Source organism: Artemia franciscana, chromosome 12 (genome assembly GCF_032884065.1).
Source record: "Artemia franciscana chromosome 12, ASM3288406v1, whole genome shotgun sequence".
Classification (NCBI taxonomy): domain Eukaryota; kingdom Metazoa; phylum Arthropoda; class Branchiopoda; order Anostraca; family Artemiidae; genus Artemia; species Artemia franciscana.
In genome coordinates, this window is record NC_088874.1 from 32,430,237 (window position 1) to 32,443,808 (window position 13,572).

The following is a 13,572-nucleotide window of genomic DNA, read 5'->3' on the forward strand; positions in this document are numbered from 1 at the left end:
GTTCAAAGTTTAAATGTTATTTTGGAATTAACGTTTAGGTGTCCATCCCATGTTTGATTTTTCAAAAAAAAACTTTAAAAACTGTAAAATATAAAACTGCGCATAAACTTAAAGAAATTGCGTTACGGAGCTTACGGATGTGAACTGGCTCATGATTGGTCGGCAAAGAAACTCCACCGATAATAAATGAGCTCACATACTTATGTGGCAAAGACGAGCTGGATAAAGCTTGATGCGGGTTTGGAGGCTCATATCTTTTGCATACTTGTGACAGATATTGCACAGCTCCTGTATAGTTGAAAAGCTAAAAAATAGTTAAAATCAAGTTAAAAAAAAAATATTCCTGTTCCATCGTTCTACTGAACAAGATTGTAGCCACATGACATCATTTTTATTTTCATGGAAGCAGCCATTCAATGTGTTGAGGTCACATTTTTGGAGTTATCACCCTTTTAATGTACGTGCAACCTTGTCTGTGTGTCTTTATAATTGTGACACTTACATGTAGTTATGCTTGTGATATATGATTGACAATGACAGGTAAAGGACAAAGATGAATTTAACTCCGTGTAAAGCCTATTATGTTCGGTGACGGCGTCCAAGGAGAAAAATAATCATGCCACTCATATATATATATATATATATATATATATATATATATATATATATATATATATATATATATATATATATATATATATATATGTGTGTGTGTGTGTAAATGTAAAATTTTGGCGAAATCTTGCTATTTTGACGTTTATACCGCTCCCTCTGCGAGGTAAGTCCTGCAAACAAAACAGGTATACACGATCTTTTGGTGGGGGGGGGGGTATATACCATAAAGTTTGTTTTACATGTATTTTGAAGAAATTGTCTGAAAAACAAATCTCGATTGATACGTCTTTAGAACTGATATCTCTCACCCATATTCTTTTTGTAATATTTGATAATCTGAAGAAGAAAATTTTGAGTTATTTCAAAAATAGTACTGGAGCTTGAAAATGGTATTGGAGTCGAGGTTGGATCGAAAGGTAAAAATTACCTTCGGAAACGGTCAAAACCCAGTTTCGAGTTTCAAGTTGGCATCTCAAAAACCAAGAAAATAGTTTTATCGGATGGTCTCCTGTTTTTTCTTCTTCTTTTCTTTGACCGATGTAGCGTTCTACTGAGTGGGACTAGGGTGATAATTAGGGGCTAACTTGAGAGTTTTTTTCCATCTTTTTATAAATCCCTTATGATTGCCCCAGAACAAAAGGGTCATGAGAAAAGATAAGGTGGTTTTCAGCACTAGCTCCATAATTAATGGGGTATCCTTGTTCTAGGAGGGTAATCGGACCCTCAGAGTTCATGTCAATCCAAAGCTGTATCCAGGGGGGCTACTGATTGAACCTCCTCCTCCCAAAAAAATTTGTGCCAGACTTTAAAAACATAATAAAAATGTACAAAACATATTTTTGATGTGATTTAAAGTTTTTGAACCCCCCTCTCTCCCCCGAACTAAAAATTATGGATGCGCCCTTGTATCAACCATATTTGCTTATATGAGTATCAGATCGATTGGTCTCCCTGCCTAAGACTCGAGGGGACTCATTCAAATTAATCCTAAAGTTGTGGCGATTTCTTTTAAGGCTCGGGACATGAGAGCGATATTGTTCTACTGCCCCAAAGCTCATTTAAGTAAAACATAAATAAAGATGATAGTAAAAGTAAGCAATTGACGGTAGTAAAAACAAATAATTTCTACCGTCAAATATAATTAAATATTCCTCTTAGGAAAAGCACTGACGCGTCACTTGAAACAAAAGGAATTTTCCGTTACAAAACAACCCAGGGTTGTATGTAGCAGGGTTGGCAGCGCTCTTAGTGATTTAACACTATTTCTAGTGATTTTTTATATTGACTAAAAATGAAAATCACTAAATTATTGAAGAAAGTCAGTAAATCAACCAAAAAAAACACTAAAATCCAGTGATTTTTATGGCACTTGGTATTAACCAAGTGACATATAGCAATCGCAAATTCTGTCGATCTGTCTGTCGGTCCCGGTTTTGCTACTTCAGGCACTTCCAGGTAAGCTAGGACGATGAAATTTGGCAGGCGTATCAGGGACCGGGCCAGATTAAATTAGAAATAGTTAGAATCGTTTTTCCGATTTGACCATCTGGGGGGAGGAGTGGGGGGCCAGTTAATTCGGAAAAAACAGAAAAATTGAAGTATTTTTAACTTACGAACGGTTGATCAGATCTTACTGAAATTTGATGTTTGGAAGGATATCGTGTCTCAGAGCTGTTATTTTAAATCCCGACCGGATCTGGTGACATTGGGGAGGATATGGGAGGGGAAACCTAAAATCTTGGAAAACACTCAGAGTGGAGGGATCGGGATGAAACTTGGTGGGAAAAATAAGCACAATTCCTAGACACATGATTGACATGACCGGAATGGATCCGCTCTTTTTGGGGTAGTTGGGGGGGGGGGTTAATTCTGAAAAATTAGAAAAAATGAGGTATTGTTAACTTACGAACGGGTGATTGGATATCAATAAAATTTAATATTTAGAAGGATATCGTGTCTCGGAGCTCTTATTTTAAATCCCGACCGGATCTGGTGACATTGGGGGGGGGAACCTAAAACTTGGAAAACACTTAGAGTAGAGGGATCGGGATGAAACTTGGTGGGAAAAATAAGCACGAGTCCTAGATACATGATTGACATAACCGAAACGGATCCGCTCTCTTTGGGGTAGTTGGGGGGGGGGGGCTAATTCTGAAAAATTTGAAAAAACGATGTATTTTTAACTTACGAACGGGTGATCTGATCTCAATGAAATTTGATAGTTAGAAGGATATTGTGTCTCAGAGCTCTTATGTTAAATCCCAACCGGATCTGGTGACATTGTGGGGTATAGTTGGGAAGGGGAAACCTAAAACTTGGAAAACACTTAGGGTGGAGGGATCAGGGTGAAACTTGGTGGGAAAAATAAGCACAAGTCCTAGATACATGATTGACATAACCGGAACGGATCTGCTCTCTTTGGGGTAGTTGGGGGGGGGGGTTAATTCTGAAAAATTAGAACAAATGAGGTATTTTTAACTTACGAACGGGTGATTGGATCTCAATGAAATTTGATATTTAGAAGGATATCGTGTCTCAAAGCTCTTATTTTAAATCACGACCGGATCTGGTGATATTGGGTGGGGGAGTCTGGGGTGGGGGAACCTAAAATCATGGACAACGCTCAGATTGGAGGGATCGGGATGAAACTTGGTGGGACAAATAAGCAGAAGTCTTAGATACGTGATTTACATAATTGGAACGGATCCGCTCTATTGGGGGAAGGGGTTAATTCTGAAAAATTAGAAAAAATGACGTATTTTTAACTTACGAAGGAGTGATCGGATTTTCATGAAACTTCATATTTGGAAGTATCTTGTAACTCATATCTCTTATTTTAAATCTCAACCGGATCCAGTGTAATTGGGGGGGGGGGCAGTTGGGGGGACCGGAAATATTAGAAAATACTTAAAGCGGTGAGATCAGGATGAAACTGGATTGGAAGAATAAAAACCTGTCTAAGATACGTGACTGGCATAACCTGACCGGATCTCCTCTCTTCGGTGGTGTTGGGGGGGGTAATTTTGAAAATTGAGGTATTTGTAACTTACTAAAGGGTGAACAGATCTTAATGAAATTTGATATTTAGAAGGATCTTGTGCTTTAAAGCTCTTATTTTACATTCCGACCAGATCCTGTGACATTGGGGGGAGTTGGAGGGGGAAACCGGAATTCTTGGGAAACGTGAAAATTGGGGTATTTTCATCTTACGAAAAAGTAATCGGATCTTAATGAAATTTGATATTTAGAAAGATATCGTGTCTCAAAGCTCTTATTTTAAATCCCGACCGGATCTGGTGACATTGAGGGGAGTTCGGGGTGGGGGAACCTAAAATCATGGAAAACGCTTAGATTGGAGGGATCGGGATGAAACTTGGTGGGAAAAATAAGCAGAAGTTTTAGATACGTGATTTAAATAATTGGAATGGATCCGCCCTATTAGGGGGGGGGGAGTGATTCTGAAAAATTAGAAAAAATGACGTATTTTTAACTTACGAAGAAGTGATCGAATCTTCATGAAACTTCATATTTAGAAGGACCTCGTAACTCAGATCTCTTATTTTAAATCTCAACCGGATCCAGCGTAATTGGGGGGCAGTTGGGGGGACTGGAAATCTTAGAAAATACTTAAAGCGGTGAGATCAGAATGAAATTGGATGGGAAGAATAAAAACCTGTCTAAGATACATGACTGACATAACCGGACCGTATCTTCTCTCTTTCGTGGAGTTGGGGGGGGGGGTTAATTTTGAAAATTGAGGTGTTTGTAACTTACGAAAGGGTGACCAGAGCTTAATGAAACTTGATATTTAGAAGGATCTTGTGCTTTAAAGCTCTAATTTTAAATTCCGACCAGAATCTGTGACATTGGGGAGAGCTGGAGGGAGAAACCGGAATTCTTGGAAAACGTGAAAATTGGGGTATTTTTATCTTACGAATAGTTGATCAGATCTTAATGAAATTTGATATTTAGAAGGAATTCATGTCTCAGAGCTCTTATTTCAAATCCCGACCAGATCTTTTGACATTGGGGGGGGGGAGTTGGAGCGGGAAACCTTGGAAAACACTTGGAGTGGAGGAATCGGGATGAAGCTTGGTGGATAGAATAAGCAAATGTCCTTGATACGCGATTGACGGAACCGTACTGGATTCGCTCTCTTCGGGGGGGAGGGGTTCAGTGATTTGGCGAGTTTGGTGCTTCTGGACGTGCTAGGAAGATGGAAATTGGTAGGCGTGTCAGGGAGCTGCACAAATTGACTTGATAAAGTCGTTTTCCCAGATTCGACCATCTGGGGGGCTAAAGGGAGAGGAAAAGTTAGGTATTGATAACTTACGAGTGGGTGATCGGATCTTAATGAATTTTGATATTTAGAATGACATCGTGACTCAGAGCTCTTATTTTAAACCCTGACCGGCATTAAGCCTCTTATATTCCTTTTAAATCAATCTATTGATTCATAGAATTTTGCTACAGCTCATACCATATGATCTCTTGGCTCTTAGCTCTTCTTGCCTCGTCTCAAGTGCCATATGAGCTCTTAGCTCTTGTTCTTATTACCGGGTGGTAACCCTGGTATTTGGTTCCCATACAGGCCATTTAAAAGAGCAAAACAACACTATCCTTTCTATAGGCTTATAACTTCACTCTAGAGAGCCAATCAGTTTTAAGTTCTTTATAATGATGTAAAACTGTATAAGGCCCGACTATCATGCTATGCAGGCATAGTTTTTGAAACCTGGCGATATTGTATCTTAAGTAAGTAAGAAAGAAACGAAGATACATCATTGCTTCCCATGCAAAAAAGTGATTTTTCACGTTGTCTAAAGGGAGGAAGAGGGGGAGCAAAGAAGAAACGGAGACACATCAGTGTTTTTAAGGTGGGAGGGGGATTGCTGAACAGTGCTTTTAACCAAACTAATTCTAATGATGCATTTTTCATTTCGATACGGCGCCATCCAGCCCTATTTTTGAAGGGTTTCAGGCTTTGTTTTCTAAATTTCCATAAAATTATTTTCAAGATTAACTTTATACAGAAGTATAGGATTGTGATTTTTATCTGGTCTAACCTTCGACGGTTATAAGTTAAAAGGAGGTACACTTAACAGCTTGCGAAACAATTACTGATTACGCAACGGAGAAAATGTCAAAACGAAAGTATGAAAAGTTTTAGAAAAATATTCATTTGAATTGATCGTTGGCATTAATTGAAATACCTGCATTTTAAGACCAATTCATGAGCCAGAGAAATATTTTTATGAGAAATAAACTTCGATTTTTTAGGTTAACTTTCGATTTTAGGGTGAGGGTTCAAACCTGGTCCCCCTCCTCCTGGATACAGCCCTAGTTCTTATTTTATAACTTCACGTTCTAGGGGAATCCAGTTTCCCGTTCTGTCATCTTTAGCGATTTTAGAACATATCTATTTGTTTACCGATTTGAGTTTTATACGATGATAACAGGTGTCGCGTCTTTGGCCGCCAAAAATGATTTTGGGCACAACCCACTGGGTCTACCACTGCTCAAAATTTTATTGTTTAAGTCTAGCAATCTTTATGGGTGAACTGCTGGCTGAGCAAACAAAAAAAGAAAACTTATTTTTTTGCCAATACTCACATGCTGAATAATGTTCTTCTATTCCTTGTATCTGAGGCGTCTAAAACCCGAGGTTTATGACATTAGCCGATGGGCAGAATGAGACCCGCATTCATAACTGAACACCCAAAACTCTGGGGTCATACCCAACCCGACTACGAAATTGTCGGTTTTAGTGTCTATACCCAGTTTTGAACTTGTTTCAACTAAATAGTGACGTCATTGTACTTTTTTCCAGGGATTTTTATTTAGGGAACTGGTTTCAAAAATCAGGTTTGTACTTTATGTGCTGTGGCTTAGCTGAAAAGGGACTGGTTTTGAGTGACGCAATCATCTCTCGTAACTGGAATGCCCACTATAGATAGCGACTTGTTGAACAACAACAGCCAGGGTCCGGAGGATCTAGCCCCGGTTCGGTGAGTTTTCTTCTTTTCCTTGGCAAAAGGCAACACGTTTCTTGTTTAAGGCTGATATCTGGCGTGGGTTTGCGCTGATTTCAGATGCGTGTTTACGCTAATAATTAGTTTCATATGAGTGTAAAAATGATTGACAGGTTAGGAGTATTATCATTCAACAAGAATATGTTTTAACCTTTGATTCAGGGCTGCTAATTTGGAATGCTCAATATTGAACAAATAATTAGGCTACTAGACTTGTATCCAATTACCAATAATTGCCCAAAATTTGCAAGACTTTAGTTCTTCCTGCACTTCCAGTTGGTTATGCAACAGAGACGTAGTTTCGTCAAAATCCTGGGGGAAGGGGGTTGGGGCCAATTTTCCCAAGTTAATTAAAATCGACCAATTGCAGAATGAAAAATGAGGCCGTATAGTACCATAAAGGCAAAGGAGTATTAAAGGAAACTGGTCTGTTTCTGTGGATACTTGAATTATGTGGGTCAATCATAGCTTTGGCAGGGTTTTTTGAGACGCTAAATTCCAGCGGGAGGACAAACTTGGGTCTGGGGGTGGTTGCCCCCTGCCCCTTAGCAAATTACGCCTGTGCTATCCAAGCCTCTTGATTATCATATCGATAAGTCCATTTTTGTAATTAAAATTACTTTATTAATTTAAACTAGTTGCCTTCATAGCAATAATAATACCAACATAGATTATTGACATAAGAAGTTTAATTTTTGGATTCTGATGATTTTGTAAGAAGAACTGTGCAGTAAATTGCCCACAACCGTATTCAATCATATCAAGCTTGCTCAAATATTTAAACAAATAAACATACCTGGTGGTCTATTTCCCTATTTCCTGGTGGTCTATCTGTCTATTTCCCGCCTGGTGGTCCTCGATATAGCCCTAGAATATTAAAAAAAAAAAAACTAAAGGAAAACAATAAAACAACGAAAATCTATCTTATAATATTTAATATTGTTTCTAGTTATCAGATTATCATGTTTTCTTCCAGGTTTAGGACCGTAGATCAAAATGTGGTTTTCACGTTGATTTCAAGTATGGGAGGTTCGATAATTTGAAGTGTTTCATCAAAGTTATTAGCATAAGAATGTTAATATTGTACCATATATAATAAAGACTATCAACGATTCCACATCCAGTAAACGATGCTTAAGAATTAAAATTCTTAGAAAATGCTCTTGTTAATGAGGTTAAATGATTTTCCCGCCTGGTCCTCGATATAGCCCTAGAATATTAAAAAAAAAACTAAAGGAAAACAATAAAACAACGAAAATCTATCTTATAATATTTAATATTGTTTCTAGTTATCAGATTATCATGTTTTCTTCCAGGTTTAGGACCGTAGATCAAAATGTGGTTTTCACGTTGATTTCAAGTATGGGAGGTTCGATAATTTGAAGTGTTTCATCAAAGTTATTAGCATAAGAATGTTAATATTGTACCATATATAATAAAGACTATCAACGATTCCACATCCAGTAAACGATGCTTAAGAATTAAAATTCTTAGAAAATGCTCTTGTTAATGAGGTTAAATGATTTTCCCGCCTGGTCCTCGATATAGCCCTAGAATATTAAAAAAAAACTAAAGGAAAACAATAAAACAACGAAAATCTATCTTATAATATTTAATATTGTTTCTAGTTATCAGATTATCATGTTTTCTTCCAGGTTTAGGACCTTAGATCAAAATGTGGTTTTCACGTTGATTTCAAGTATGGGAGGTTCGATAATTTGAAGTGTTTCATCAAAGTTATTAGTATAATAATGTTAACATTGTACCATATATAATAAAGACTATCAACGATTCCACATCCAGTAAACGATGCTTAAGAATTAAAATTCTTAGAAAATGCTCTTGTTAATTAGGTTAAATGACCGTTTCCAGGGTTGGGGAGGGGTACCCGTTTTGAACTCCCTTGAATTTTTTGTCCAGCTCATAAAGAAGTAGCAAATATGCATTTAGATAAATTTTGATGCGTTTTGTAGTTTTATTTTTATTGTAAAACTCCAAAAAAATTCCTGAAAAAAATTATGAGAGCTAAGAAAAATCTTGATAAAAATTTCGAAAATAGCTCGGAAAATTTAAGATACACATAAATAATATATGTAAAAGGATCGGAAGTTCAGAAAATTATAACCCCCGTTTTATTTTATAAGCGATAAATCAGTGTATTGCCATTTTGCATAGGCTATCTATTGGTGTTCTCAAAATCTCCCGCAAGGCAATTACATGGGAGTAGGCCTTGGGCCCTGTGCTCCTCATTTATCTTAATCTAGTGATTCGTGTTTTTTTTTTGCTTCGTGTTTCGTTTGCACACTTATTTGTTTTCGTTTTGATGTATTAGCTCCCACCCCCATTTGGCGAATTTTCTGAACATTATGTGCGATATATAAATAAATAATGCTGTTTCCGAATTTAACTTTAATGGTTTTGATTAGAAGACGTGTTAAAAAGTAAATGTTTTGGAACTGTGAAGTGTGATAAAAAAAGAAATCATTGCTGGTTCTGAAAATCATGAAATAATTCAAATAAGGCCTCGGGTAAATCTAAGAAAGTTTCTGATTTTGAAAGATAAATGAGAATGGATGAAAAATATTTTATTTTGTATTTTATTTAAAAATTTTATTTTACAATTTTCCTGGTCCTTGATGTTCTTGGATCATCTTGAAGGAATCCCTAATGGAAGGAAGCAAATTCATATAAATGATACCAGCCATTTCTATTCCTGAAAATACAAAAAAAAGAAAGAAAATTAGTAGCTCCAGTTTAAAAAAGAAGTTCGAATGAAAGAAAGTATTTTTGAAAATAAAAAGAAGTAGGATGACGTTTGTTCAAATTATGAAGTTCTTAGGGCCGTATCGCGATATTGTTAATATTGCCACTTTGAATTAAGAATATAAATCAGTTAGATTTGACAACACCAATCGTCCGTAAAAATTCAAAAATTAACAATCTCCTGACTCCTAAAGACATCTACAAAGGAAAGTTACGCCTTCTTTAGTCGCTTGATGTCATATGTTTTTAGATTTTTTTTTTTCGCTGATTTTTCGTCCACGTTTAAAAAAAAATTGCTTTTTAAATTCTTTTTTAATTAAATGTGGCGCCCGCCACTACCGAATTGTGCATAAGTGCATATAAAGATCATTTTCTTTAAAAACTGAATTCCCTTTTTTTTTAACTTTAAGATATTTTATGGACAAAAAGAATTTTCAAGTTCAACTAATGAGCTTTGCAATGCTTATTTATTTTTAATGTGGTAGCACTAACAAAAGCATGGCAGTGGTCTATGAAATTCATAATTTTGAGACAATCCAAAGAAAGATCTTAGAAAACTATGGCTTCCATTATGCCTAACATGGGTCGAGGGAGCCATTAAACTGTCAGATTTCATTCTTAATGTGTCCTTTGTATTTAAAATACAAAATTTCAGGTTTTATTTCTGCTTTTGAAATATAAATAAAAAAAAATTAGAGAATTGCGATAATACTTTGACAAGGAAGTTTCATTATAGACTTGGTATGGAAAATAGTATCTAACAAAATACTTTGTCTATTGTTTGTATTGGGTAGGAAATTAGAGTAGAAAGTGGATGGACAATTCAGACCCTGTATAGGTTGAACAGAATTATTATGAAGAGTCTAGTGATGGGACACGGAATTACAGGTGACTGCGCAGTAAATATTCAAATCAGCTCATTTTTCAAAGAAGTTTTTCGCACATGACATAGGATTGAATTAGGCAAGAGTAAGCTGGGCGCGTTCCTAATACGTAGGAGGGCATGGGGTTCAGTCAAAATGATGGTGGATTGTTCATTTGGAAATTCCATTGGCGTTGAGGGGTCCTGAAGGTGGCTTTTGGTCTGGAATCCTTAATTCTTTAAGGATTCTTTAAGGACTCAAGCTTTGATTTATCAGTTCAAAAAATTTTGACCATTCATTTACAATGCTTTTGAATCAGGGCATGTTAAAAAAAAAGGTCAATAAACCTTATATAGAGGGCCAATTGTGTAAGAGATCCGAAACAAATATGTTTCTTTTTGTAAGTAAATCAGTGCGTTGCCATTCTAAATATCTCTATTATATAAAATGGTGGTAAAATTTTAGTCAATTGACGTCTTGCTATCTCAGAAAGGGTTTAGATTAGGAAAATGAAACTTTCAGGGATGAATCTATGGAATAAAGTGTGTCCTGGGAAGGTATTTTGAAGCAACTACCTCCACTCCTTCTCCCTCTAAAGGCCTCTGACCTTTGATGACCTTTAAAAATATGTGTTTTATAAAAGTGAAACCTTGCAAAATAGATCTTCTGCTCAATTGAAGTACAACAAAATTGTTTTCAGCTTCATAACATTGGTCAGTTCCATTTTATAAGGTTTTAAAGATATGCAAAAACATTTCCTAAATTTTGAAAAAGAACATTGATATCGCTCAAAATTCTTCTCAAATAACAGGAATTGCATTTTCAGAACTAAAGACATAGGAAAAGCAACTAGTAACTGAAAATTAAGGTAAAATGTTGTTTTGTCAAAATTTCAATAGGTCATGTAGGCAAATTTCAGGGCCCTCTAGAGGGAGAAGGAGTAGAAGTGGGTACTTTAAAATACCTTCCCGGGACATACTTTAGCCTGTAGACCCATCTCTGAAAGTTTCATTTTCCTAACCTAAACCCTTTCAAAGATAGCAAGAAGTCAATTAACTAGAATTTTACCAAAATGGTTATGGCAGCCTTGGCATAGGATTGAATTAGGCAAGAGTAAGCTGGACGCGTTCCTAATATGTAGGAGGGCATGGGGCTCAGTCCCAATCCCAATGATGGTGGATTGTTCATTTGGAAATTCCTTTGGTGTTGAGGGGTCCTGAAGGTGGCTTTTGGTCTGGAATCCTGAATTCTTAACAATAACAATGCTTTGATTTATCAGTTCAAAAAAAATTTGACCAATCATTTACAATGCTTTTGAATCAGGGCATGTTAAAAAAAGACCAATAAACCTTATATAGAGGGCTAATTCTGTAAGAGGTTCGAAACAAATATGTTTCTTTTTGTAAGTAAATCAGTGCGTTGCCATTCTAAATATCTCTATTATATAAAATGGTTTTCCTGACTGCTCTTGGCAACCTTGGACATGAGGGAATCCTACCATTCTTAGCCAGTGTTGCTGAATGTGAAGAAAATTTGGAGCACTCTCTGAGGAGATGGCATACTAAACTTTTGCAAACTTTCTGCGAGATTCTTGCGCAGTGATGGGCCCTGGGGCCTAAATCCCTGATTTATCCTGTTTTAGAGGGTTAGCCAATGTCACACACTTGTCTTAAAACCTTTTATTTGGTCAAACTGTTTTTTCATCTCATATAAAAGGATGCACACATGTTATACCCATTAGTGACGTCATGTTAAAAATTTGTTATTTTCGTCCTAGCCTAGTGGTTAGCACGCTAGACAGCGCTGTATCTAGGATTTTTATTAGGGGATGAATTGCAAAAATAAAGCGCATCAAAGATTTGTTTATATGTATTTTCGTTAGGTTTTTACAAGTGTAATAGAAATTTGCGGTGGAGGGGCTCAAACACCCATACCCCCTGGATATGGCCTTGACGCTAGACTCGAAACCCTTTGTCCATGAGGGCAGGGGTTCGAGTCCTGGTGTTGCTGGTTATTCGGTTTGGAACGAGGTCAGTGGCGTGACTTTGCAAGCTCAGCCAGAGTCGACCCAGCAAATGCCTGGTGCCTGGAGAAGTCTGGGGAAGGTAAACAAGGATGATTGTGCGACCTGATGGCTGGCACCTGACCCCACATTGCACTTCTTGGCTTCCTGGCATTGCGCTGGGTTTGTATTTCCTTCTTTCCTGGCTTGTATTCATATATGGTTTTCTTTAACTAGCTGCAAATTGATCTCATATAGTAAGCATTAAGCACCAAATACCCAAATGATTTACATTTATATTGCTTTCAAAAATTAATGAAGTTTTTCTAACATGCGATTGGGAGGTGGAATCCGCCCTTTATCATTTTAAGATCTAAAATAATTACAAAGGTTTTGATTGTTTTAATATTAAGAAGAAAACGAGTTATATTGTTCCGCATGTGGCGAGGAAGTACCATGATTGTAGAGAGTAATAGTCTTGTAAACACAGATTGCAGTTTTCTTCTCGACTCTTACGTCCATGGGTATAAGTAGACCAAATCCGCAGAGTCGCAGTAATGTAAGTCTGGTAGTCTGATACTGGTATCATTCAGATACCGACTATGTTTACTGCTTCAGGCAAGCAAGCACGAGGTCTTCAGCCTTTTGCCCTCAATATATCACTTACCACACTTTCCTCTTTATATGTTCATATTAACCCAGGGGTTTTGTGAACTAGCCCCCTTCCACTACCTTTGAATTGTCATTGCTCCGCCCTCGAAATAAGTCCCTATGTATATGCTTCCTGGAGGTCATCAACCTTTTCAATCACCCACTTAATTTGAATCTTATGGATGACCTTGCACTCACTCGTGCCCTCTTTAGAATATGTTAAAACCGTATGTCGAAACACTACTATATATATGGTTGTTTTTGGTGATTGTGTATAAATAAATAAAAAAAAATCGCTGCCAGACATCCTTTCTTGCATCTTCAGGTGTGTATGAATGTTCAGTAGAATGCTACTAGTCTACCGCATTGTGATCCACCCTTTTCCTCATGTATATGGGATATACATGCATGTATATATCATAGATATGTGTCATAATAAAAATCATATTTTTATCCGATATTCATTTAAGGATGACAATCGCAAACAAAACTGTGATTTCGAGTTTTCTTTGCAGAGGGACGAACGCCAAGGGTTCTTTGTGAGGAAGGGAGAAACTGAAGGAACGGCTAGTTTTGTCCCGTTTTTAGGAAAATTCCCTATTTTTAACATATTTTACGAATTTTGCTTCCTTAAGGTAGATACGTA

The 13,572-nt window shown here is 36.8% G+C and overlaps 1 protein-coding gene across 4 annotated transcripts in view; it reads left to right on the forward strand.

Annotated features, from left to right (window-relative positions):
* Positions 1-13,572, forward strand: part of LOC136034005 (protein grainyhead-like) — a 213,170-nt gene that overhangs the window by 36,969 nt on the left and 162,629 nt on the right. For 3 of the 4 annotated variants that reach the window (XM_065715041.1, XM_065715044.1, XM_065715042.1), the window contains exon 2: positions 6,446-6,623. In XM_065715041.1, coding sequence (XP_065571113.1) covers positions 6,556-6,623 — 68 coding nt within the window. In that variant the 5' untranslated portion in view covers positions 6,446-6,555. Of the gene's footprint in view, positions 1-6,317; positions 6,624-13,572 lie in introns of those variants that run through there. The other variant, XM_065715043.1, reaches the window with a different exon arrangement.